The 26,957-nt window shown below is 50.9% G+C and overlaps 1 protein-coding gene across 1 annotated transcript in view; it reads left to right on the top strand.

The window, feature by feature from the left end:
* Positions 1-26,463, top strand: part of LOC128836849 (integrin alpha-D-like) — an 80,261-nt gene extending 53,798 nt beyond the window's left edge. Inside the window, exons 14-31 of the mRNA XM_054027514.1 lie at positions 15,202-15,342; positions 15,636-15,842; positions 16,447-16,577; positions 18,413-18,570; positions 18,737-18,891; positions 19,042-19,173; positions 19,792-19,865; positions 20,088-20,229; positions 21,246-21,359; positions 21,905-21,984; positions 22,141-22,224; positions 22,474-22,552; positions 22,795-22,902; positions 23,087-23,170; positions 23,347-23,460; positions 23,658-23,750; positions 23,927-24,037; positions 26,337-26,463. Coding sequence (XP_053883489.1) covers positions 15,202-15,342; positions 15,636-15,842; positions 16,447-16,577; positions 18,413-18,570; positions 18,737-18,891; positions 19,042-19,173; positions 19,792-19,865; positions 20,088-20,229; positions 21,246-21,359; positions 21,905-21,984; positions 22,141-22,224; positions 22,474-22,552; positions 22,795-22,902; positions 23,087-23,170; positions 23,347-23,460; positions 23,658-23,750; positions 23,927-24,037; positions 26,337-26,414 — 2,085 coding nt within the window. The 3' untranslated portion in view covers positions 26,415-26,463. The remainder of the gene's footprint in view (positions 1-15,201; positions 15,343-15,635; positions 15,843-16,446; positions 16,578-18,412; positions 18,571-18,736; positions 18,892-19,041; positions 19,174-19,791; positions 19,866-20,087; positions 20,230-21,245; positions 21,360-21,904; positions 21,985-22,140; positions 22,225-22,473; positions 22,553-22,794; positions 22,903-23,086; positions 23,171-23,346; positions 23,461-23,657; positions 23,751-23,926; positions 24,038-26,336) is intronic.
* Positions 26,464-26,957: the final 494 nt, after the last annotated feature.

Genomic DNA, 26,957 nt, shown 5'->3' with positions numbered 1-26,957 from the left:
AGCAGAGAGCAAGGAATTGGTGCCCCAGGGGGATGGGTGCGGTTAGAAAGAAATGTCTGTCTCCTCTCTCTCCTCATAACTTGCAGAAATGCAAATGGTCCTGGCTCACCTGTTGGACCAGTGAATGGGGGGTTTTCAGGAGTGGACTCCAGAACAACTAAAAGCTTCCCAAATAGAGGACCTAGATATCAGCGTAGGGTATGACTGGAAAATCATTTGGCAAACAGAGCCACCTTGGAAGATAGCTTTTATTGTAGTATGGGGAGGTGATGCTGTCTGCTCATGGATGGAAAACTCCCATCTTCTATGCAATATTTTGTAATATTAAATTGGAGTTGGTGTGAAAACCATCCTGACAGAAAGGTGCTATGTCAATATGTAAATACCTAAGACTGTATCAATGGTAATTCGTTAAATTATTTCCTTTCCGAGAGGGGAGGGTTTTGTTACAGGTCGGATAAACCCTCATTCAAACTGCCCTTTGTTCAGGATACATGTCAGAAACAAACCATCAAGTTCCTTTATGAAATGGCGAGCTGAAACCATAGGAGCTGCTGCTCAAATGTTACCAGATTTGCCCGTTACTTTGTGGTACACTCATTTTTTAGAGTATCAGAGGGGTAGCCGTGTTAGTCTGAATCTGTAAAAAGCAACAGAGGGTCCTGTGGCACCTTTGAGACTAACAGAAGTATTGGGAGCATAAGCTTTCGTGGGTAAGAACCTCACTTCTTCAGATGCAAGTCTTGCATCTGAAGAAGTGAGGTTCTTACCCACGAAAGCTTATGCTCCCAATACTTCTGTTAGTCTCAAAGGTGCCACAGGACCCTCTGTTGCTTCATTTATTAGAGTTACTCTTCTAAGGCGGGGGTAGTGTAATTCTATCAATGTATTGGTTGTGTCATTTGTGTTCTCATGCGGAGCTCTACTTCTCCCTTCTGCCAGTTTCCTCCCAATGGAGCTATCCTGCAGGACCTCGGTTCCCCAGGGCTGGGTTCTTCCAGCCCTAGAATCAGCTGAGCACACACACATTAACAGAATGCATCTGAGAAGACCCTGATGATCAGCACTCCCAAGCTGACCCCTTATACGTCCCTGGACTCAGCAGGCTGGGTCGAGCAGCACTTCCAAGATTCCACCCTCAGATGCTCCAATTCAGCATGTCTCTATCCCCACTTTCATGTTACAATTGTTCTGTTATTAACCCACCTGAGAGGCAACCCCACAGGATTTTGGGGGGCACTGCAGGGATCTTTAGCTCAGGTATGGGGAGTGTTGCTGCAAAGTGAATGAGGAAGCCAAAAGCACCCACAAGGGAGAGGAAGGGGGGGAAGCAACCAACTTAACCATGGAAGTTATTTATTTCTGGGTAGTTGTTATGCTTATAAGAAGCACGTGGGATCTTTTTCAGGGGAAAAGGCAATACGCCGCGTTTATTAACAATACAATAGTTAGCATATGCATTCAATCTCACGCATACACACACACACACACTGTCCCACCAGTTGATGTTATAGTTACCAGTCCAGGGTCCGGAGCAATCGAGTGGCCAGCTAGATTGATCTTGGGCAGGGAGGAGCCGGGTTCCGTCAGTCGTGACACGATGCTCCGGGGGAAGTCTTGGCAGGACGAACCCAAAGTTCAATGGCAAAGCACCTGGTTTATATAGTAATTTTCCTTCATTGGGACCAATGAGTTTTGCATCGTCCTGCTGTAATCAGTGTTTGTTTTCTCAAGTTGTTCTTCTCATCCTTTATCTTGCTCTTTCATCAGTCTCTCAGGGAGTTATCCCATGCTGGTTTTGATCACAGCTATCTTCGTCCTGATTAATAGGTGCCTGCCTCATCTTTAGAGTCATCAATCTGCCCTCCTCTGACATTGCAATCTCCTGGTGCCTTTAGTCTGTCCTCAGTTCCTCGCTAGAATATCTAGCCTGGTGATGGCCTTCACACTTATTTTCCTACACACACATTCCTCTTTCACACACAAAACAAGACAGCATATCTGAATAATCGTACAGGAACATCTAATTGAAATGCATCAGAAACCAATTCTTGCATTCTTAAATAAGTGGTGACCCTAAAGGTCTATTACTGCCTTGAAATCAGCTTCAGATACAAGATTCTGGCTGATGCATCTTTACCAATGGCTCAAAGGCCATTCCTTTCTGCTTTCAGAAAGGGTGGCTGGCAGAATACAATCAAATCATATTATATATTGATCCTTTACTCTCACAGATCTTGGGAGACAGACCTGTCCTCGCTTACAGACAACCCCCCAACCTAAAGCAAATACTCACCAGCAACCACACATCACTGAACAAAACCACTAACCCAGGAACCTATCCTTGTAACAAACCCCGATGCCAACTCTGTCCACATATCTATTCAAGTGACATCATCATAGGACCTAATCACATCAGCCATACCATCAGGGGCTCGTTCACCTGCACATCTACCAATGTGATATATGCCATCATGTGCCAGCAATGCCCCTCTGCCATGTACATTGGCCAAACCGGACAGTCTCTACGCAAAAGAATTAATGGACACAAATCTGACATCAGGAATCAAAATACTCAAAAACCAGTGGGAGAACACTTTAACCTGTCTGGCCATTCAGTGACAGACCTGCGGGTGGCTATCTTACAACAGAAAAACTTCAAAAACAGACTCCAACGAGAGACTACTGAGCTAGAATTGATATGCAAACTAGACACAATCAACTCCGGTTTGAATAAGGACTGGGAATGGCTGAGCCATTACAAACATTGATTCTATCTCCCCTTGTAAGTATTCTCACACTTCTTATCAAACTGTCTGTACTGGGCTATCTTGATTATCACTTCAAAAGTTTTTTTTTTCTCTTAATTAATTGGCCTCTCAGAGTTGGTAAGACAACTCCCACCTGTTTATGCTCTCTGTATGTGTGTATATATATCTCCTCAATATATGTTCCATTCTATATGCATCCGAAGAAGTGGGCTGTAGTCCACGAAAGCTTATACTCTAATAAATTTGTTAGTCTCTAAGGTGTCACAAGTACTCCTGTTCTTCATTATACATTAATACATTTAATACATACTACATTTTTATCCTTCATTATACAAAATAGAAACATAAAATCCTACTACTACATAGTAACCATACAAGGGGAGCCAAACAAACAAAACAGTAATATTTGATTACAAAGTTAGGTTTAGCAAACTATAACTGATCACACAAGTCATGGTCAGAAGGCTGTACCTAGAGAGAGGGTGGTGGGTTCTCACCATTCCGTGAAGCATGAATCCATCAGGGTTCCCAGGTGGTGCTGGAGACAGGCAGAGCCCCCAGCACAAACAATCAGGGGAAGGTTAAGTCCTAATGGAACTGATGTAAAATTTGGTTCCAGGCATCAGAGCCCATTCTTGAGAGTCGGTAGAGGTTTTTGCAGGGAAATAACACTAGATTTGTTTGAGTAAACTGATGGCTCAAGGGAGAATACCAAAGTTCTTTTGTTCAGGCTAGACAATAGGAACTGATCATTCCTGGCTGTTGTTGGTGCTCCTTCAAGGGAGCTCATAATGCAATTAGGCAGCTTCCGTATTTTGGATACCAATAGAGGATTTATTACTAGAATTGGGCTGATAAGTGGGTGTGTGCAGGCATGGCTTCATTACCATCTGGAGCAGAGATCCCCCATGATGCAGTGCTTCCCTGCTTTCCTGGTCCCAGAGTTCCGTGCGGTTCTTGCCTTGGAATCTCTGTTCTCCCTGCTGTATGCTAATGGAGATGCCTTCCTGTCCCATCTTTGATGCAAATGAGGTTAGGGGAGTTTCCTTAATCCTGTCACCTTGTCTGCAGGGCCGCCTTTAGGCCAATTCAGCCGATTCGGCTGAATTGGGCCCCGCGCCAAGAGGGCCCCGCGCTGCAGCTGTCCACCCCGCCCCCAGCTCACTTCCCCCTCCTCCCTTCCCCTGAACGCTCCGCCCCCTCCCCTGCTTCCCACGAATCTCTGATTCGCGGGAAGTCTGAAAAGAAGCAGGGGTGGTCGGCAGCACAAGGTAAGCTGGGGTGGTGGGGGCGCGAGAAGGGCTCCCGGGAGGCGCGGCCCGTTCCCGCAGGCCCCAGCGGCTCTGGCCCGGCTTGGCTCCAGCCCGGCCCCCGCGGCGCGGCCCGGCTCCAGCTCCAGCCCGGCCCCCGCGGTGCAGCTCAGCTCCGGCTCGGCTCGGTCCCCGCGGCGCGGCCCAGGTCTGGCCCGGCGCGGCCCAGGTCTGGCCAGGCGCGGCCCCCGCGGCGCGGCTCCGGGTCAGACCCAAGCCCGGCAACCCCAGCCGGAGCGCGGCTCGAGCTGCAAGCCCCGCCCCCAGGAATCGGGCCCCGCTCTTGCTAAAGCTGGCCCTGCTTGTCTGGAGGGGCTTAGGTGTGTCTCCCACTGACATTTCATTGCATATTGAAAGTCTTTCTTCTGATGGGCTTTGGTTCAAGCGGAGGCTGGCGGGGGAGGTCTTTTATGAGTCAGGCTGGATACTGCACTCTGGTTCTCTAGGTGGGATGAGTGGAGTCTGGGTTGGGTGAGTGCCGGGAGGGGGAGTCGTCCTCTCTGGCCACAGCCCTGGGGCAGCCTGCCGCTGCACAAGTCAAACTGTACAAAGTTTGAGCTCCTGTGGCTATGACCAGACTGAAGCTGACGATTTAATGGATGGACTTTGCTGAATCTTCCTGCTTTCTGTGCTAACAAGATCTGTTCTACGCCGTGTTCCAGACGACTATAAACCCTCCTGCTTCACCTCGCTGGCTGAGTCACTGTGGACTATGAAGTTGGGGTGCATGGCCCTTTTGGGGGCATGTAAGGCTTCCCCACCCAATTACCCAATTTTACATGCATCCTTCTTATGGACCTGGCAGGATTTGATATGTGGGAGCCCACATTCCTTCGAATGCTTGGAATGAGCACTGCAGACATCTGTATGTACGTTTGTATGGCAACAATTGGATGGTATTCCTGAATTGGCTGTCAGGGCAGTGGGTCAGGTCTGATGGTCGAGGTCACTCCAGATGACCTTTAATTGGTCATTCAGAGAGTCCTGAACCTCCAAACAAGCCAGATCCCACTGCGATGCCTTCCCAGCCTTAAAAAGAACAGGAGTACTTGTGGCACCTTAGAGACTAACACATTTATTAGAGCATAAGCTTTCGTGGGCTACATGCATCCGAAGAAGTGGGCTGTAGTCCACGAAAGCTTATGCTCTAATAAATTTGTTAGTCTCTAAGGTGCCACAAGTACTCCTATTCTTTTTGCAGATACAGACTAACACGGCTGCTGCTCTGAAACTTCCCAGCCTTAGCAATACTAAACACCATTTTTGTTAGAAGTTTTTGGGTTATTGCACTAAGGGCGGAGATAATATATAATTTGAAAACTGGATAAGGACAGTGTGAACTTAATGGTCCCTAATGTGGCATTAATTACAGTTTATCGGTGTTTTAACACACTGACGCATCTTTCCCCTGTGAAGTATTATATCACATCTGTTGGTTAAACCCCTTTACAAAGGGCAAAGAGGCATTAATATTAATGGTATAAGTAGGGGTATACTGCAATATGATACAGGCTAAATCGGAGGCTAGTGATTGGCTAAGATTTAGAAAAATATTAGTTTTCCCCTCCCCACCCCAAGTTTGTTAAGGAGGAGAGGCTGAGGAATATTAAGTTTCATTTTCAGGTAGTTTTGGCTAGCTTCCACGAGCTATTCTTCGAGATTTCGTAGTCTTAGTTCACTTAGTTGCCCGGCAATGAGGCAGCAAGGGAGGGGTTACTAGCACAATCACCTTGCTTGGTTGGAGGCTTTATTATGTCCTCAGGTGGAGAGATTGTTTTCTAGCAAAATCCAAAGGCTGAGTGGTTTTGTCAGCAGACAAAGGAGAGGTTACCAGCTCTTTACCTTGTCCTTCACTCCTGCTATCCAGAAGGAGCAACAACGCCAGAAGGGAAGATAGACCAATCATCAGTCGGAGGGCCATTACAGTAAGAAGCATGGGCAGGTAGTCAATTCTTAGCACTTTGCAGCGGTGTTGATAATTAACAGGACTTGATAAGGGTCTTTCAGCATGGGGCCAGGGCAGTTCTCTGCTGATGGACCACGATGTAGACCCAGTCTCCTGGTTTCAGCGAGTGGCAGGGCTGCTGTATATAAAAAGACCTAACACATTTCGTTAGTGCCTGGCAATAATTAAGCACTGTGTTATTTATTAAATGGATGTTCATTTGAGCCAGGGCCAGCAAGGCACTGCTGGTAGTTACATCGGGCGATCCTGTTAGAAATTTATGAGGGCTGAGTTCGGTCTTTTGATTTAGAGTGGTCTTTAAAAGGCATTTGGCCATATTGATAAAGCTGCACACAACTTGTTACAGTTTGTTTAGGTGTGCCAAATTGTGGCACAAAATTCCTAAACCAAGCTCCACAACAGCTCCGGCAAACCAAGAAACACCTTTGCCCAAACTGCTGCAGCAACTCGTCCAAGAACCCTTCCCACTTTCCTGGCTTTGGCTGCCCGGCTGCAGCCACAGCTTTGGTTTTATTTAAAACAATTTTTAAATTTTGTAAAGCATTAAGTTACTTTAAGGATTAAATGCTAAATACCAAAATTAAACAACACTAGTTTACCTTGTTTGGCAAAAGTATTTTTTGGTTTTACAACCCCAAAGCAACACCAATTTATTTTAAACTTATAAAACAAAGATTGTACACACCAGGAGTGGTTTTTTTTGCAAATTTGAATAACTTGTTTATAGTTAAATGATTTTACTTAAATAACCTTTTGCCTGGATTACTTACGGACGTTCCCAAAGGAATGGCTGCAAAGAAACCAAGAATTTTCTTTTTATAACACCTTCTTTTAACATCTGTACGTAGTGTCACTGCTTAATTTTTTTCCAGTAACTACAGAGTTAACTTTTTTACTTTCTTTCTTTTAACTTCCTTAAACTGTGGCTGCCTGCTTGTCTGGGCCCGATCCTTTTTTCTTGCTGGTTCACTTTTTTTCCCATGGGCACAGGCATTGTTTTACTACCAATTCAGCAAGGAGGGTGGGCTTTTTTGGCTAACACCCCTTTTATTTATTTATACTTTTAGCTAAATTAAGGAGGTGATTAATATTTTTCTTGGTTTATTTTGAGAGAGGGTACTACGGTACTTTGGGAAAGGGTTTTGCTGGGTCTGGGTGAATTCCAGCCGGCTGGACAGACCCAATGTGCCCAACGGGGTTGGCATGATCAGCCCACAATGGGGGGGGGGGCTTAGCCAGCAGTTCCTGTTGCAACGAGGAAGGGCTGGGGTCGGTCTACCTCTCTAGAGTGTCCTTTTGCAAAACTGCCAGGACTTTATTGTAAGCAGGATCAGGCACATCCAGATACACACCATTTGGGGTACAGCAGATTGTACAATTCCCTGGGAGACCAAGGTGCATGCACAGACTCCAAGGTCTCCTGACCCAAAGCGCCAATGCCTGTGAAATGGCACAAGGGGAGCATTTTTTTTCAATACGAGGAGACTGTCTTAGGGGTACGTGTAAGGACTTTCACATTAGACAGGTTGCACATAACACATAATCAGCACTATAAGCCCAGGCCCCCTCATTTAGGCGAGGCCAATTCCCCAACATTCACACCAACGGGGAGGGTTTTATAAGGGCGGTCCTCACACACACCCCTTTCGGCAAAGGGCACCGGCCCACCTTCAAGAGAACGGGATAGGAAACCCTATTGCCTCCCGTATGGCGGGCAATTTCCAGGGACTCCTCTTCTCTCCGAGTCAGGGGAGGGAGCCCACCGCTCCAAGCGGAAAATCAGGGGAGGAACTCGGTCGTATGTCAGTCAGACCAGAAGGGCTAGGAAAGGCACGGTCCCCGCACACCCCTTCCTCAGCAGAGAGCCCCGGCCTGCCTTCAAGAGAACGGGATAGGTTACCCTACTGCCTAGGAGTTTGTGGGTGGTTTCCCGGGGCCTCCCCGCTCTCCGAGCGAGGAGGGGGACTAAGGCACCAAGTGGAAAACAAGGGCAGGGTCACCTCACGACCCACAATCACACGACACACCTAGCTCAGGACAACATTACGGCACTCTCCACTTGCTGGCCTATTGCCAGTGGGACTTATCGCCAACCCGCCGGTCACTCCAGGCCTCTGTCCCTGGGGTCAGTAGTGACCGACCTTCGTCCTCTGGGGGGCCAGTGCCCGGAAGTCAAATAGCTCCTAGCAGACAAACAAGCGAAAACTCAACCAGGGGAAACAAAATACGAGACAGACAGTTAACCGGTATAAAAGAACAGGCGTCAGGCAAATGAATCTAACAACAAAGGTTCAGATCACAGCGCGTCCTCACCTAAACCCAGAGCCTATAGGCAGCTCCCCACCGGAGCCGAAATAGAGACAACAGTCTCTTACCTGGTGCCTGGGGTCGGTGTGGAAGTGGTCCGCAGTCCTCCGGTCTGTCAAGTGGGATGTCAAGTGATCCCGGACGAGCCGCCAAATTGTTGTGGAAAAAGTTACCCACGCATCATTTTGATCAGAGACTCAGGTCTGAGGCCCGTTTATTGCAATACATACCAACGCGTTGGGGGTAGCAGTTAGAAACCACTCCCCTGATCTGGAGTACACTTTGCCTTTTTATGGGGGCTCGTCTGGCTAGATTTTTTCCCACACAGTGAAAGTGGCTGAGTAAGTAAAGAGCTAAACCTGTAAGTCAGTATTCATAGGGATGAGCTGAGAGCTCAAGTCTGCAGCATCTACCCTGGCAATTGGTGGGAAACCTCCCATGATTGAACTGCCACCAACATCGGGTTCAATTGGCACCGTGGCACCAGGCCCACACTCAAAAGGGGTTCCGGTGCCTGGACTGAGAATTGATCTAGCCCTGGTGTGGCTGCCACAACAGCAGCTCTGGTGGAAGAGGGGGCCGAGCTTGATCCTGCTGTGAGCAGATTCAGACGATGTGGTGGTAACAACGCCTGGAGTCCCTGGAGCTTTGTCCCCTGTAGACAGGGCCGGCGCTTCCAGTTAGGCGACCTAGGCGGTTGCAGAGCGGTCACGGTGGGCATTGTGGGATACAGAGGGAGGCCAGTTCTGGTGATATAATGAATGGCAGCATCTGCACTGACGCTTTGCCGCAAAAAGGTCTATGCCTCTCGTCGAGGTGGTTTTATTTTGTCAGCAAAACTGATGAGTTTTGCCGCCCAAAGCAGCTTTGTAGTGTGCACACCTCCCCTCTTTTGTCAGCAAAAGCTGCCTTTTGCTGACACAACCGTGTAGTGCGGACAAGGCCTTGTCAGGATATTTTTCATGGATCTGTTATAATATGTTAATGCTGTTGTTAAAGTCATTGTTATTCTAATTAATATCAGGATTATTCATGTGTACATGGAACACATTTATGGCTTGGACCCAGTCTTGGTAGTCCACCACTATGGACTTTGGCGCTCTGTTCCCTGAAAGGCGGGAAAAGGGAAGAAGGTTCCGGAAAGTTCCAGAGCCTCAGAACTTTTGCACCACTGAGACTACTTAAGGGCGCTGGGCACAGCAACTATCGCTGTCCGTCACAGAGGCAACCAGAGAACAGTCACTTTGTGCGGGCATCGAGGACCATCAACACCAGCATCACTTTTCTGGAGAAGATTGAAGAGTGATCCTGAGCCACAACATCTGCTCTGGTTCCATGTTCCTCCTGCTCAAGCTACATTGGGACAGTAGAAGTGGAGCCCATGGATTGCCTGGGGACTGGTTCCAGTTGTCATCAGCTGCCGTCCATCTTCTGCTTGCCTCTGCCATCAGGACCTGCAAGTATAAAACCCAGAGTGTCACCGAGGGTAGTTGGGATCCAGGCTTCATGCCTGTATGGTGAAACCACTGAGGCGTTTGTTATTTATCTCTTCCACTGGGTTTCCCTACTTTCTGTACACTTCCCTCAGTAAATGGTGGTTTGTTTTGCACCTTATTCTGGGTTAAGTCTTTACTTACCCGAGGCAGAGAGGGAGAGTCTAATGTTCCAGACACAGATTAGATACTGGAAGCTGGGGCCAAACTGACAATCTTCTAGGCACCTGTTGCTATAATATTCTCAGTGCAATAGCCTGAGACTCAGGTGTCTTTCCACCCTCTGCTGTCCCAGCTGCCCATCAATCTCTAGAAACAGGTGCCCTGAGCCCCTACAAATAAAAGTAAGACAATCAGTTTTCTAATGTAACTGACGGCCCTGCCAAGTCTCTCACTCAGGGACAAATCCTACAGTCCGTATTCAGGCAAAAATCCTATTGGTTTCCAAGGAGCTTTGCCATGATCTTCCTAACGTGGCCTAGGAAATAAAAGGTCATTTAAAAAAAAAAACTAATTGCAACATGGCTACAGGCAACTGTGATTAATTCAGCCAGTTGGTTTTTTCTTGATGTAGCTCCGGTTGGTGAGAAGTAGATCTAATCTATGAATAAAAAGAGAGAACAATGAAAATATGTTTTAAGTTTCATTTTACTTGGCAGCTGGGGCAGGGTTTCCAGGAATTAAGAGCTGTTCATCAGAATAGTGATTCCATAAACAAACACTGGATTTTGGACATGCTTGTAAAGAGGCCAAATTCTGGCATTCCCCTGGGTGTATTAGCCCCAAGGGTGGAGGCCCACAAACGCAATTATCCAGCCCAAGGTTATGCTTCCTGAGGAGCTCAGGGGCTTTTTGTGGGCTCTGAGTCGTCAGGGCTATGCAGGGTTGATTTTTACAAAGTAACCACACAGTACCCAAACCTTTCCTTCAGAATGCCCAGGGGCTTGTATTGAGCATTTAAAACCCAAATGTCCCCTCTATAGTACGCATACCCCATGCTTGCCTTTGTACCATTACAATACCAAACACCCCTCCACTAATCAGTCCAAATAAACTGCATTTCTCTCAATCACAAATCAGATATTTGCCCAAGTCTGGTTTCCCTGCTGTAATCAACCACCTACCATTAGCTTTCCTGTATCCATGCCCCTTCACTCCTTCATATGCTCATCCCAGCACAATCACGCACAGGCCTGGGCGCATGGCTAGATGGCTTTGTTCAGATGGGAACGGCAAACACTGCCCCAAGCAGAGAGCAAAGAATTGGTGCCCCAAGGGGATGGGTGTGGTTAGGAAGAAATGGCTGTCTCCTCTCTCTCCCCATAACTTGCAGAAATGCAAATCTTCCTGGCTCATCTGTTGAATCAGTGAATGGCAGGGGGCATGGTTTGCAGGAGTGGACTCCAGAACAACAAAAAGCTTCCCAAATAGAGGACCTAGATATCAGCATAGGGTATGACTGGAAAATCATTTGGCAAACACAGCCACCTTGGAAGATAGCTTGTATTGTAGTATGGGGAGGGGATGCTGTCTGCTCAGAGCCGTGCACTCTTTTTGAACCCTACACTTTTCTTGTCATGTCTGGATACATTCACTCTCGAAGTGTTTGAGAGCCTGTGTAATAGTTTGCCGCCAGAACCATCTGTCCCGAGATATCATTTCCAGATCATTGGGAGATATGCTGCATGACTTCATGTTGGCCTTTAACGCATCTTTACAGCGCTTATACTGACAGCCAATGTGTACGGGGAGCTGCTGGGAATCCAGAGCTGGGAATGGTGGGAGCCTATGACTGGTCCGGTGGGATATACCTATACAGGAGCAGTGGGAAATGAGTTTCATCGACATACCCAGAACCTCTGCGGACATGAATGATGCTTCCCTCAGTAAGAACAAACCCAAAGATTTCCTCTTACCTATTTAAACAGCCCCTGCTCCCAGAGGTGGCTGCATCTTAGTTTTGGGAAAGGGATCTCTGTGTAGCACTGTTTGTGACACCCTGACACCCCAATATTCATCACTGTCATGTAATTAGGATATGTTTTGTACAAAGTATGTCTTGTGAGGGATTATTCTAAAAGTCTTGATCTGCTGAACATTAATCTCATTGGATTGTGTGTGTTATCATTCTATGTGAAGTTATGAAGTTTGGCTACTTATGTGGTACTGAAACGTGTGGTGAGGTTAACAACACCCACAAGCAGCCTTTTAGGTACAACGGTAAAATGGCCAAACAGTGTTATTGGCTTATTGAGGAAATTCACATAAGCACATGGATTACCCCAGGAACTGGGTACAATACAAACCTCTCAGAGATAGCACTACACAATGGGAACTGTTTGGCCCAGGTCACAGCAAAAGAGCTTTCCAGCAAGTGGGAAGAAGATATACAAAGTGGACAATGATAGCATGGGGGACCTCACTCTCTTGTGATACAGCATGGCCAGAGGGCAGCAGGAGAGGGTTAGAAGGGAGCTTTATACCCTGTACAGGGAAGAAAGTTTGCTATAGATTAATTAAAGCACCTGAAGCCAGTCACCTGATAAAAACCCCCTGCTTCAATCGGACAAGGGAGGAGTTGAAGCAGAGAGGATTAGTGTTGGAGCAGAGAGCAGTTTGAAGGAGTAGAAACAGAGTGGATTGGTGTTGGAGCAAAGAGAACTTTTGAGGGAAGCATAGGAAAGTTTGGAGAAGTGCTGCGGTGGGCTAAGAAGACCAAGACCCTAGGTAAAGGGGCACCTGGCTTGTGCAGAGGGAGGGCAGGAAGCCCCCACAAACTGAAGGGCAGGAGAGGGAAGAAACCCAGGGGAAGGAACCGCTAGTAAAGGGCGGGCCCAGGTCCCTCCCTCTCCACTCCCCTCCTCTAGGACACTAGTGGGGCAGTTAATATTCCAGTTCAGGGGCAAGAAATGGTGCCCTGAACCCTGCCCCCTAAGAAGAGAAAGCGGAAGACCCATCATACTAGTGCCGGCAATTTGCCACACTCCCTACAACAACACACCTGGAAATATCTGAGGGGCAAGGACTGAACTGTGGGAAGTGGTGGTCCCAGGCTAGAAGAATTTTTAGCATGAGTATGAAAACCTGGAAAAGCCAAGGCAACTTGTGCCTTAAGAATGTGCTGCCTGTTTATCACTCAGGGTGAGAATCTACTAATTTGTATCCTACCTATCTAGTGTGTTATGCTGAGTTTGAAGGTTTTATTTATTTATTGAGGTAATCTGCTTTGTTCTGTTTGCTTTCCCTTATAATCACTTACAATTTACCTTTTGTAGTTAATAAAGTTATTTCTTGTTTATAGTAAGACCCAGTTTGTGCAATTCATACCTGGAGGGTGCAAGAAGCAGTGCACATCTCTCTCCACATTGAGGGAGAGGGTGAATTTTTAGGAGCTTGCGCTGTGCAGATCTCTCTGTACAGTGTAAGACAGTATTATTTTGAGTTTATTGCCCAAAAGGTTGTGCACATGAGTTCCAGCTGAGTCCTCTCACATAGAACTAATTTCAGTCTGTGTCTGCCGCTGGGTGTGGCCCTACCTGTGTGTGTGTACTGCACGAGACTGGAGAGCCTAATTCAGGAAAACAGGAAGAGGGAATCCAGGCTGATGGAGCAGAAGAGGCTCAGTGAAAACCCAGGACATCAGGTGGCATCCCAGTTGGGGTGGTGCAACCCGTTACACTATTGTATGGCTGTTTCCCATGACACCTCCCCATGTCTCTCTTTTCCTTTGAGGTTATTCATCTCAGGTCATCACAGCCAATGGGCAGAGGACCTACATGGTTGGGGCCCTTCACTGCCAAAGCACTGGCAAAGTCCTCCTGTTCAGCCGAGATACCAAGGGTGGGGAATCGACACCCAGAGCAGAGCTGTTGGGAGAGCAGGTATGGGGAGTGTTACAAGTAATGTGGATTGTGGGTGTGAGAGGAGAACACTGGAGGAAGCCTGTAAACTGTTGACATCATATAATATTTCTGTTTGGCTTCACCTTCAGGAACGATTCGGTCAGAGAGCCTCAGGCAGGGGATAAACTTGACTAGTTTAGAGAACTGCACCGCAGCTGACATTCAGCATCTCTCCAATATCCCACTTCTGTTACCTTCACTTACAGTCTAGATGGAATTCATAAGGTGGATACAGACAGAGGCCCAGACCCACCAAGGGACTTAGGCATTGTGATGCTGCAGGGAGGCACCTGCCTCTGCCAGCGATAAATAAATGGTGGGCGGGGGAGAGAGACACATGCACTCTTCACCTACCCCACATGTTAGGTCTCATCCAATAGGCATGCTCAGAGCTGCCAAGATATTCACAAATGAGCTGGAAGAGACAAGAGAGGTTTCCCATATAGCCTGGGGGTTGGAGTTCTCACCTAGTACATGGGTGACCCCTGTTTCAAATCTCTGCTTTTTCTGATTAGGAAGAAAGATTTAACCAGGTAGCTGCCCTCTCTCAGGCTGTAGGGTGGTTGTGATTTGCACATGTTCTGTGGCCCAACTGATACTTAATTAGTCAATTAAAGTGGAACAATATTAACAGGGGAGACTGAGGGAGCCTACATCAGAATATCCCACAGCTCAGGGGTTAGAGCACTGAACTGAGAAATAGCAGGTGCCTGTTCAATTCCTTCTCCTCTGACCACACCTACCGGAGGTGGAGGAGGAGTTAGATGGAGGAGCACCTGTCTTCCCCCAGTTTGTGGATCATGCTGGGATGGGGGCAGGGGGAAATGGGCACCAGGCAACTGCACACTTAGAGTAAGACTGTAAGGCACATGCCCTGACCTTAAGACAGCAACAAAGGAGCTTCTGCTGCAAAAACTTAGGCACCAAGTTAGTTTAGGAACCTACAGGGGTCAGCGGCAACCATGAAGAGGTTTTGCGGTTCACAGAGTCAGTTAAGTCCAGGGGGTTAAGCACATAAGTACCTTTGTGGATCTAGGCTAGAGAGACTCAGGCAAGGAAATAATATTACTAGTGATATTAACAGTGGCTGAAAAAGATCACACTACACTAACAAAGTGAATTTCTCTAAGCTCCAATTGCCTATACATGCAACCTAAACAAAACTTATAACAGTGGCTCAGTCAGTGATGAACTTGACTTGTGATAGCCCAACCTCTGAAAAGAACTGCACCACAGTTAGCATTCAGCAACCCCGGCCCTCCAAGGTCTATCTGCTTGTCTGTTCAAGAACACTTACCGAGATAGCGCCACCAGCTGCACTGAAGGAGGGTGAGACTAAAGATGGAATGAACATTGGGACTGAATCCGTATCCCCAGAGGGTGAGAAGGGTCTCAGTGGGAGAAGAAGTAGGAGGTGACTAAATTGAGGGGTTGGCTTATCTGCTTCTCCAGGACAGCTCGTATTTCGGGAGTACACTGTGTGCTGTGGACCTCGACAGAGATGGGAACACGGACCTGGTTCTAATCGGAGCCCCTTTGTACCGTACACCTCTGAATGGAGGACGGGTCTATATCTGCCCAATTAACTTGCCGGTAAGAAAGAGGAGTGCAGCCATGGGGAAGATGGGTGGCCGGGGGTTCTTGTTTGTCTGGACTGCTGTGGTGCTGTGACAATTAGTATTGCAGTAGGGGGCATGGTGCTCCAGGAAGCAGGGTAGAGGCTCAGTAGGGGGCGCTCTTCCCTCCCAGTCAGTTCTGACCCCAGGACCCAGAGTCGGGAGGGGGGACACACACTGTGCTGCTGAGAGAGGGGAAGGAGCTTGGTAAGGATCACTCTCTGATGACAGCAAGTGCTGATCCTTTTTCCATGTGGATTGGGCCTGCAGGGGACGACGATGATCTGCACCAAGACACTACATGGGCAGACGGGGGAAGTGTCTGGGCACTTCGGGGCCAGCATGTCTGAAATCGGGGACATCAGCGGGGACGGACAGACAGATGTGGCCATCGGGGCTCCCATGGAGGATGACAATCATGGGGCCTTGTACATCTTCCATGGGGAAAAGGGAGGCCTCAGTCCCCAGTACAGACAGGTGAGCCCAGCTCCTATGGGAAGGGGTCAGTACACAGCCCTGAAGGGACACCATGGGGTCCCACAGCCCCCTAGTGCCATTATACAGTGTACTCACCCCTTTCCTAGCCCTTATCCTCTGGTGCCCCCTAGTGCTCATTATATAGTACACTCACCCCTTTCCTAGCTCTTATCCTCTGGTGCCCCCTAGTGCTCATTATATAGATACTCACCCCTTTCCTAGCTCTTATCCTCTGGTGCCCCCTAGTGCTCATTATATAGATACTCACCCCTTTCCTAGCCCTTATCCTCTGGTGCCCCCTAGTGCTCATTATATAGTACACTCACCCCTTTCCTAGCTCTTATCCTCTGGTGCCCCCTAGTGCTCATTATATAGATACTCACCCCTTTCCTAGCCCTTATCCTCTGGTGCCCCCTAGTGCTCATTATATAGATACTCACCCCTTTCCTAGCTCTTATCCTCTGGTGCCCCCTAGTGCTCATTATATAGTACACTCACCCCTTTCCTAGCTCTTATCCTCTGGTGCCCCCTAGTGCTCATTATATAGTACACTCACCCCTTCTGCATCCCTTATATAGTACACTCACCTCTCTCTGCCCTACAGCGCATAGTGGGGTCACAGTTTCCCAGCAAGCTGCACTACTTTGGCCAGGCTGTCAGTGGTGGGACAGATCTGACGGGGGATGGATTGCCGGACATCGCAGTGGGGGCACAAGGGCAGGTCCTGCTCCTGAGGTAAGTAACTCTGTGTCATTGCACTGCTCCACATGACAGTCTCAGGCCTTGTCTACACTACAGAGTGTTTTCAATACATGTTATGCTGACGACCTAAAAGTGTTATAATTTCATCGCTATTCCATGTCCACACTACGGTCCTTCTGTCAGCAGAGCGCATCCACACTTGGTGCTGTAGCACTGAGAGTGAGAGCAGTGCACTGTGGGACCGATCTCAGTGTGCTACTCACCACATTCCACAGCTAGGTGTTGGAAGGTGGAGTGGATCGCAGTGCATCATGGGTGTGGAATCAATGTCCCATGATGCAGTTCTTTCCGTCCCAGCATTCCATGGGCTTTTGACTGCATTCTGTGGCATTTTTCAATGGTTCTTGTTTACTGTGCACCTGCCACCTCTGTCTGAAAAGATGAATCCTGCACTGATCTCTACTGTTGTGGTCACTGTTACGCACGCATCGTGGATGGTCATGCAGTATATCATGAGCTCCCAATCTGAACCAGAGTTGCCTGACCTGCTCTGTGCCCTGGAAAGAACCAACACCAGATTACTTTTGACATTCATGGAACAGCTGAACACAGTGGACCGTCACTTTTGATATTGGGAAACAAGCACTGATTTGTGGGATCACATTGTTATGCAGCTCTGAGATGATGAGCATATCCCTTACTCCCATGGCTCATGGAGCCTTAAATGGGAAACCTGGACAGCAGCAAGGAGTGCTTCAACAACAGACTGAGTAGATGCAGAATGACTGTGGAATGTGCCTTTGGCACATTAAAAGCGCGTTGGCGATGCCTTTAGGGAAGGTTAGGTCTTAGTGAGGAAAACATTCCAATGCTCAGAGCTGCCTGTGGGGCTAAGGGAGAAAAGCTTGCCTGGGGTGGAGTGCTGAGCCAGATCACCTGGATGCTGATTTTGAGCAGCCAGATAACATGGCTATTGGAGGGGCACAATGGGGGCTATTTGAATCAGGGAGGCTTTGAGGCAACATTTTGAGAATGAGAACCAGTAATCTGCCATGCTTCATTAGGCTCAGTTATCTGTAGTGTAGTGAAGGCTGCACACAGTAGCAATACATTGTGTGTCTGTCTGTCTGTCTCACCTGTACTGGAGAAAGGCACAATAATAGCTTTGCTGCAGGGCCAGTGACTTGCATGAGCCCGTGGCGCTTGGGCTCCAGAAATATTCTGGGCCTGGGGGCCCGGCTCCAGCAAAGTTTGAGTCTGAGTTCCCCCTGATGCTCCCACATGTCTCCCTGATTCCTCCCCTGCCCTTGCTCCTCTTGGTTGAGGTGGGGCTGAGGGTGAGGGAAGTGGTAGTGTTCACAGCACTATGGATTTGTGGGTGGGGGTGCTGGGCATAGTGTGTCCAGGGAGTGTGGTGGTGAGGGGGCTCTGTTGCAACCCAAACCCTTCCCGCACCCAAACTTCCTCCCAGAGCCTGCACCCCCAAACCCCCTCTTCCTTCCAAACTCCCTTCCAGACCTAACACCCCCTCCTGAACCCATACCCTCTGCCCCAGCCCAGAGCCCGCACCCAGCACCCAAACTCCCTTCCAGATCCTTAGGCAGGTGTGAGTGTGTGGCAGGGTGTGTGGGAGGACAGGACTTGGACCTGTTCTGGGCACCACCAAAAATTATGCAAACCTGCTGCCCCTGCTTTGCTGCTCCCTTATCTGCCTCCCAGCATATCCTCTAGTAGACCTACATATCCATAACTTGTCTCCCTGGTGTGCTGCGAGCACATCCAGGCTGGGGGGGAGTCTCTGGGGAGGGAGGGGGTCTGGCCCCATTGCAGAGAGCAGATGGGTGATGGTTCTGTTCCCCCCATGACAGGTCCCGGCCGGTGCTCAGAGTCAGGGTCTCCATCAGCTTCCAGCCCCCCACGATCCCCATCTCGGCCTTCAACTGCCAGGGGCAGGAGCAGCTCAACACGGAGGCCAGCAGTGCAGAGGTCTGCTTCACCATCACTAAGAGCACCAGGGACAGCCTAGGTCAGACCAAACCCATCTCCCGCTCCCCTGCACTCTGAGCCAGCCAGTTCCCTGCCTTGGGTTGGACTCGAGCCAGCTCCCCCTAGAGGGGAAAGGTCCCGTGTCCCATTTCCCCTTGAGGTTCCTGCTGTGTCTCTCTCTGTTCCTCATTTTCCCTCCCCCGTAGGTGACAGGATCTCCAGCACCATCCAGTACAGCCTGGCCCTGGACCCCGGGCGGACGAAGATCCAAGTCGCCTTCAACTCCACCAGCCCCGTCCTGAGCAGGGAGCTGCAGCTCAGCATTGAGAAGAAATGTGAGATGTACCGGATAATGTTACCTGTGAGTGCTGGGTATCCCGGCTCCTTTCTCTCCCACTGTGTCTGCCCCTCCACCCTACCCCTTGCTCCCAAATCACCCAGAGAACAAACGTCTCTCTGGATCCCAGTTTCCCTTTCCATTCAGGGGCCCAACGTGTTTCTGTTTCCCCAGCTCTGTCCCGGAGACATTCTGACTCCCATCACCCTACGCTTCAACTACACCTTGACCGGGGAGCCCATCCCTGCCGCTGGAGGCCTCAGACCCATCCTGAGCGAGGACTCTGTGCTGGTGTCTGCAGGCTCAGTAAGATGCCAGAGACAGGCCCCATGGTGAGTCTGCTGCAGGGATCAAACCAGTGATGTTGGCATTCAAAAGCGAGAGACTGAAAAGTACAGAACCAGCAGCAGCTTCCTAACCCCCTTACAGAGTATGGACACTAGAGGGCGACAGAGATGGATGCCCAGTTTGCCTTGGCTACAGACCTGTCTCCACTAGGTGGGAACATTCCAACTTCTCCTCAAAGTTCCCAGAATTTCTGTCCAAAAAACCAAAAAGATTTTTGGCTAAAAAAAGGATTTTTGCTGAAAAATTTTCAAAATTATTTTGGCCAGGGTCCCTTAGAGAGGAAAGGCCTCATGCCCTGTTCCCCATTCCCCCGCCAGCCAGGCAGGCCCCCTGCCCTGGCACCCCTAGAAGTGTGATACTGTTGTTGGCTGGAGCCGGGAGGTGGAATGGGGAGGAGGGGTATGGGTGAGTGGGTGGGTGGCAAGGGTGGGTCCGATGATGGGTTCAACTGTCTCCTGTGCAGGGGACTGGGAGGTGCTGGGGTAACTGGAGGGCCCCTGGGTCCCTGCAATGTTGCTCTGGCAGATGTTGCTGCAGCCCTCTCCCCATTGACCCCTGCCCTCCTGCCCTCCCCAGCTCCCGTTTCAGAAAGACTGCGGCGCGGATGGCCGCTGCGATGACCAGTTAGCAGTCTCCTTCAATTTCTCTGGGTAAGTCACTGAATCCTCCCTGCAAAATCACCCGCCATGGGGGGACCCGTCGAGCTTGATCACACCTTGGATTTCCAGTGCTGATGGATCCTGGGTGGGGGGCACTGCTGTGGCGAAGATTGCAGCACTGGGGTCCCTGGCTGGGCACTGCTAGAGGAAGTTCACAGAGCAGCCAGGGAGGAAGCTGCTCTGAGGAAGCTCACCCCTTTCTCTCCCCCATAGCTTGAGCACCCTGGTGGTGGGGGTCACCCCCGAACTCAACACCACCGTCTCCATCCAGAACCGTGGGGAGAATTCCTACAGCACCACGGTGCAGTTCTTCTACCCGGCCGCGCTGTCCTACCGCCGGGTCCTGCTGCTCCAGGTACCCCAATGCATACCAGGCATGAGGGGCAGCCTCTGCAGGGGCGCTGTGCTCCAGAGAGTGGGCAGGGGACTTGGCAAGGGATGCTGCTCTGCAGGGAGCAGGCAGGGGCTCAGCAAGGGGTTCTGTGCTGCAATGAGTGGGTGTGCAGCTAAGTAGGGGATCTCAGTTTGGAGTGCTGTGCTGCAGGGAGCAGGCGGGGGGCTCAGCAGGGGGCGTATGCTGCAGGGAGCGGGCGGGGGGCTCGGCAGGGGGCTCTGTGCTGCAGGGAGCGGGCGGGGGGCTCGGCAGGGGGCTCTGTGCTGCAGGGAGCGGGCGGGGGGCTCGGCAGGGGGCGCTGTGCTGCAGGGAGCGGGTGGGGGGCTCGGCAGGGGGCGCTGTGCTGCAGGGAGCAGGGAGAAGGCTCGGCAGGGGGCGCTGTGCTGCAGGGAGCAGGGAGAAGGCTCGGCAAGGGGCGCTGTGCTGCAGGGAGCGGGTGGGGGGCTCGGCAGGAGGCGCTGTGCTGCAGGGGGCGGGTGGGGGGCTCGGCAGGGGGCGCTGTGCTGCAGGGAGCGGGTGGGGGGCTCAGCAGGGGGCGCTGGGCTGCAGGGAGCGGGCGGGGGGGCTCGGCAGGAGGCGCTGTGCTGCAGGGAGCGGGCGGGGGGCTCAGCAGGGGGCGCTGTGCTGCAGGGAGCAGGGAGAAGGCTCGGCAAGGGGCGCTGTGCTGCAGGGAACGGGCGGGGGTCTCAGCAGGGGGCGCTGTGCTGCAGGGAGCGGGTGGGGGGCTCAGCAGGGGGCGCTGTGCTGCAGGGAGCAGGGAGAAGGCTCGGCAAGGGGCGCTGTGCTGCAGGGGGTGGGTGGGGGGCTCAGCAGGGGGCGCTGTGCTGCAGGGGGCGGGTGGGGGGCTTGGCAGGGGGTGCTGTGCTGCAGGGAGCGGGTGGGGGCTCAGCAGGGGGCTCTGTGCTGCAGGGAGCAGGGGAGTGGCTCAGCAGGGGGCGCTGTGGCTCCATCTCTCACTGGCTGGTCCCTGTGCTCAGTCTAACAGGAGGGCCATGGCCGTTAGGTGCAACTCGGCGGTGGGCTCCAAGGAGCAGACTCAGAGGAACAGCACCTGCCACATCAACCACCCCATCTTCTGGAGCGGGGCCGAGGTAGGGACGGGCCCTGGCCTGTGAACTCCCCAGGGGTGAGCCCAGCTGGGGGCAGAGAGGGGCAGTTCCCTGGGGTCAGCCCAGCCCATGACAAGAGATGTGCTGGGGAAAGCGCCCGGGGAGCCCGGCGAGTCAGTGCAAACAGAGCCCTGAGGTCACTCCGGGGCTGGGGTCAGGCCCTGCCGGGACTGCAAACCAAGGGCCAGACTTGGGGGGCTGGAAATCAGGTCTCACTGGGGGAGAAAAGAACAAAGGGAGGGGCTGTTCCCTCCCCCATTTGGGGTCATTAAAATGATAGTTAATGGGGTGTTGCCATGGCACGGAGCCGGCTGAGGTCTCTGGATCCCAAACCAGGTTAACGCTGTTTAACGTTGGACAGGGACAGGGTCATGTTAACGCCCTTTGCCGCTCTTGGACCATTTATTCCATCTAAGTTCATACAACAGGCCCCCAGCCATTGTCTGTGTCTGCCCCGCCCCCACAGTCTCTGGCAGTTCCCCAGACCCCGAGCCCACTGGCTCTCTCAACCCCCATGTGTTTTCCAGGTCATCTTTGTTGCCACTTTCTACGTCTCCTCTGAGGCTGACCTGGGGGACAGGCTGCAGATCACAGCCACTGCCAGCAGGTGAGGGGGCTGTGCAAGGCCAGGGGTGGGCTGGGGGGCAGTAGGAAGGGGCCGGGCATGGAGCAGGACAGTGCAGAGGCTTGTGGTGCAGCCTCCTTGCACAGTTAACTGGCTGCATCTCCTCACATCTGTCTCCTTTGCTCCCCCTCTCCCCAGTGACAATGGCAGCCCCATCACTGAGCGCATGATTCTCCGGACAGAGCTGCCGGTCAAGTACGGCATCTTCATCATCCTCACCAGGTAGGTCAGTGCGGAGACAGATGGGAAAGCGCCCCCTGCTGGGCCCCCACCCTGTTCCCTGCAGCACAGTGTCCCTAGTGTTGCACTTAATCATACGTTCCAGCGCTGACTGCAAGGGGAGTGTGCCCCCTACTGAGTCCTTTCTTGCAGCACAGCACCCTCTTCTGGACATGACACCCCACTCCCACTCTCCAGCCCCATTCATCACACTCCCATCTCTCACCTTCTTTCCATCCTTTGCCTCCCCAGCCTTGAGGAGTCAACCAAGTACGTCAACTTCTCCACCAAGGAGGCAGGGACAAGCGTGCCAGTGACACATGGGTACGAGGTGAGGCCGGTGGTGCACAGTGTTAGGGGGGATACAGGGCTAGAGGGAGGGAGTGGAACTGCCTCAGTCAGATTTTGTGGGTTAGAGCACTGAGGGATGGAGGTGGGCAGGGAGCCAGGACTCCTGGGTTCTATCCCCAGCTCTGGCAGGGGAGTGGGGTCTCAGGGTTAGAGCGGGGCCTGGGTATCAGAGCTCCTGGGTTCTCTTCCTGCAGTGCCCTAAGGTGAGTCTGTTTCTTTCAGGTCAAGAATCTGCAGCAGCGAAGCGTCCCCATCTCAGTCACGTTCCAGTTCCCCGTGGAGCTGAGCGGGGTCCGGGTGTGGGATGCCTCTGAGGTTGTCCCCTCCAAGGTACCTGCCTCTCCCTCCCTTGTGTGCTGGGATAGGCTGCCTAGGGGGAAAAGACCTGTTCCTCTGCCCCTGATCCAGCCAATCCCCTGCCCTGGTGCCAGATTGGTGCTGGTGCCCCCTAGAGGGGAAAGGCCCCATGTCCCCTTCCAACCCCCATTAACACCGTGTCTCTCTCCCTCCCCAGCCCCAACTGGCTCAGTGCACCAGTGAGGCTGAAACGCCCGGTTCAAAGGACTTTGTGAAGCAAATGAGCGAGCGCCCCCTGCTGGTGAGTACAGGCTGGTGTGGATCCCAGCAGCCCCTTCCCCTCCACACTAACACAGACAGCAAGTGGGGGGCTGAGCTGGGAGAGGGACCCCTGCTATAGACAGACGCAGACCCTCATGGCCATGCTGAGCCCCTGCATGCCCCCTGCCTCACCCGGCGATATCCTTCCACCCCCAGGACTGCTCCGTGGCCACCTGTAAGAAGATCCGGTGCAGAATCACCTCCCTGGAAATGCAGCAACCGCTGGAGTTTATGATCAAAGGGAACGTCAGCTTCCAGTGGGTCTCCCAGGTACAAGAGCTGCCTCTGCCTCCGCCTCCCAGCACTAGGGGAGGGACCCACCCAATGGGAACAGCCCCATGCCTCTCAGTGCTGGGCAAGGAATCCCTGTGTGAACGGCCTGTAAATTGCTTTGGGTCCTCCTGGGACGATGCTCCATGCTGGTTTGTGTCATTTCTGGTCAGGGACGGTAAATTTCTCTGTTCCAGACTCAGCAGCAGAAAGTGAGTCTGGTGAGCGAGGCCCGGATTGAATACGAGGAGAAGAAATACACCCAGAAGGAGGGATTCATCCAGCGCCAGGTACCCGAGTGACTGCACCCGGGATAGAGAGAGCATCGGCCAGTGGTTAGAGCTGGGAGCCCGGACTCCTGGGTCCTGTCCCTGCTCGGGGAGGAAGTGGGGTCTGGTGTGTTAGAGCGGGGAGGGTGATGGTGCCAGGACTCCTGGGTCCCCATCTCACAGTTCCTCTCCCCCAGATGCAGACCATGGTGGAGAGCTACAAGGTCTATAATTACCTGCCCATCATCGTGGGCAGCAGCGTGGGGGGCCTGGTCCTGCTGGCTCTCATCACCGCAGCCCTCTACAAGGTGAGTGGGGCAGGGCTTGGACCCCTCCCCCACAGCCCATCACGCTGGGGTCGGGGCTTGTGGCTCTCCCAGCTGGTGGAAAAAGGACAAGGGTCTTTCCTTTGGAGGTTCCCACAGCCCGTCCCTCTCCCTCCTTGGCCATCTGCCTGTGTCTGTCTGGCTCTCCCCCCTTTGTCTCCTTCCAGCTCGGCTTCTTCACGGGTTGTGGGAATTTGTGTGTGTCGGGGGTCAGGCCATATGTGAAGGTCAGACAGTTATTTAATGGCAGTAGAGCTTGAGATTCAAAAAGTTAAAGCTTTATAACTATGCTTGGAAGGATGGATTTTTATTGATAAATACTGAATTAGGCACACACACAAACTGCTGGCAAAATATTTCCATCGCTAATAATAAAAAAATTTCTGCTTGAGAACATATTGGAGTTTGATTTAAGGCTATTTACTTTGTATATTTATACACATGCTGTTAATAATTTGTGTTTGAATAGTTATAAAATGTGACCTTTTAAAATCAACGTCTGTTGTCTTTACAGAATTAGGGTTTGATTCCCCACCCCCACAGTAATTTTCCACAACTGAAAATTTAAATGAAAAACATCAAAAACTTTTGCTTAGAAATAAACAGTACTGTGCATGGAAATTATTTTAAAAAAGAATTCTGCCAAGTCTACTTATAACATTTAGAAACACAAATTGTCGACATCACATGACAAATTACACAAAGTAATTATGCTGAAAGCAGCCCCAGTGACACCAGCACGGCTGAAAGTTTTCTACACAATAAGGTGGGACACTAGAAAGTTTTCCAGGAGCATTTTTCTTTCTTTGTCTAGCTGCACATTTTGATTGTTATCGATGGAAACGTTTCCCCTTGGTTTGGAGGCGTGCGCGGGGAAACTGATGTTTGCTGACAATTACCGCTAAAAATCTCATCGTCCCAAGCCTACCTAAAACGCGGAGTGAGTGGGCAACAAAATCGACCCCCAAAACCCCCGAACCGCTATATAGGTATTACTGTGTTCTGTTAGGGAATGACAGATCCTCAGAGCTGCATTCTCCTGCCCTGGTGAGATTCTAACAAATACATAAAGGATAAATGACATTCCCGTTGGGTGAATAGAAGAGATGTTCAGTGGTGAACAGGGGTGAGGCTGTGGCCCCTTTCCCCACAGCTGTGACCACAGCCATTCTTTCTTGCACAGGGAGCCCTTGCCTTGCCCATCATGAGCCCCCACACCCAGCGCCTCCCAGGAGATTCAGCCCAGGAGGGAACCTTCCTCCCATCGTCCCCTCCCAGGAGATTCTGCCTCTCCCACCCTGCTCCTGCCCCTCCCTGTTGGTGAGCTGTGAGTCCAGCTCACGTCCTGGCGCTGAGAGAAACTGCCGTGGTTCAACAGGCTGAGCAGGGCCAGCTGCACACCCGGCCACGTGTCCTGCGTGGTAGATACAAATTCACTGCATGTGCAGCTGTCCATACTCACGTCTGGCAGAGGGACATTAAACCCCCAGACATTAAATCTTTTCACTGGCAACAGGCAAGGCAGGACAAAAAGTGCCAGGCCAGTTAAAAATCATCCAGGTGGCAACGTTATGTGGGATGCTCCGAATCCATATCCTGATGCCCCTTGCTGAACTTGAAACCTCCCAACCAGAGCGTCCGTGGCAGGGCTGGGAGCCAGGACTCCTGGACTCTATCCCAGGAGCTGTGGAAGGGAGTGGGGTCTAGTGGGTTAGAGCTGGTGTCTGACCCATGCTCGGCACAAAGGGGGCTCGCTCTCGGCCAGGGTCTGTGCAGCACCGAGCACAATGGGGGCCCTGGTCTCAGTTGGGGCCTTGAGGTGCTACTGGGTTACTTCCAATAAAACCAAGCTCTCAGAGTAATTCGCCTGCCTGGTCTGAAGTCTCAGGTCACTTCAAACTGTCTCTCAATACTGTGGGTGTGTGTTTGTGGGACTGACAGGGGCTGTGCTGTCCTACCTTCCACACCACACAAGGGAATGAAATCACTTTTAAATCTGATTGAAAAGGGAAAAAAATAAAAGCCTCTGTTCTGCAGGTTTAGCCTGAGGAACTCCCTGCCACATGTAGTAATAAGGCTGGGACCAAATATGTTCCTGTATTCACACCCTACGTACTATTGTAATAATCTTTGTACAAAGTATGCCTTGTGAGGTATAATTCAAAAACTCACAAGTTGTTGATCAGTATTGTCCTGATAAGCTATGTGTCTCAACATTGCATGTAAAGCTTTATAAGATTTCCCTGTATGATGATACTGACCTGTGTTCCCAACCCCACAGCCTTGCTCACGCAGAAGTTGGCAACCAGGTGTGGTCTCGAGAAAGGAATGTGCCTCCCTGAATTTGCATTTAATCTGAAAACTGTCATCAATCAGGGAGGGAAACAAAGGAAGGTCCATCGTATGAGGAAAAGCCAGCTGTGAACGTCCTTCCACATAAACTCTGTGTGTCCTAGTGCCCAGCTGGAAATGTTTTTCAAGAGTGAGACTGAAACTATAAAAAGGAGGGACAACCCCTCCTTCCCTGCCCATGGCATTCACTGCACCTGAAGAGAGACAGGAAGTATTCACTGGATGCCGAGGAAGAGGGCCTGACATACACAGTTTGATCTGGAAGGAAGCTGAAAGCAGGTGGTGAGAAACTTCGCTTGAATAGGATATAATTTAAGTTAGGCACCAGTAAATGTTTCATCTTTATTTTCTTTGTAACCATTTCTGACTTTTATTCCTCATTAGTTGGATTCACTTCAAATCTCTCTCTTTGTAGTTAATAAACTTGTTTTATTCTTTTATCTAGTCTAGTGTGTTTGAATGGAAGTGTCTGGGTAACTCTGTTTTGGGGTGGTAAATTGTGTGCACAGGAATAATCTTACAGGAATAATGGACTTAATATGATTTGTAG

Source organism: Malaclemys terrapin, chromosome 4 (assembly GCF_027887155.1).
Source record: "Malaclemys terrapin pileata isolate rMalTer1 chromosome 4, rMalTer1.hap1, whole genome shotgun sequence".
Classification (NCBI taxonomy): domain Eukaryota; kingdom Metazoa; phylum Chordata; order Testudines; family Emydidae; genus Malaclemys; species Malaclemys terrapin.
This window is presented reverse-complemented; position numbering and strand designations above follow the sequence as displayed.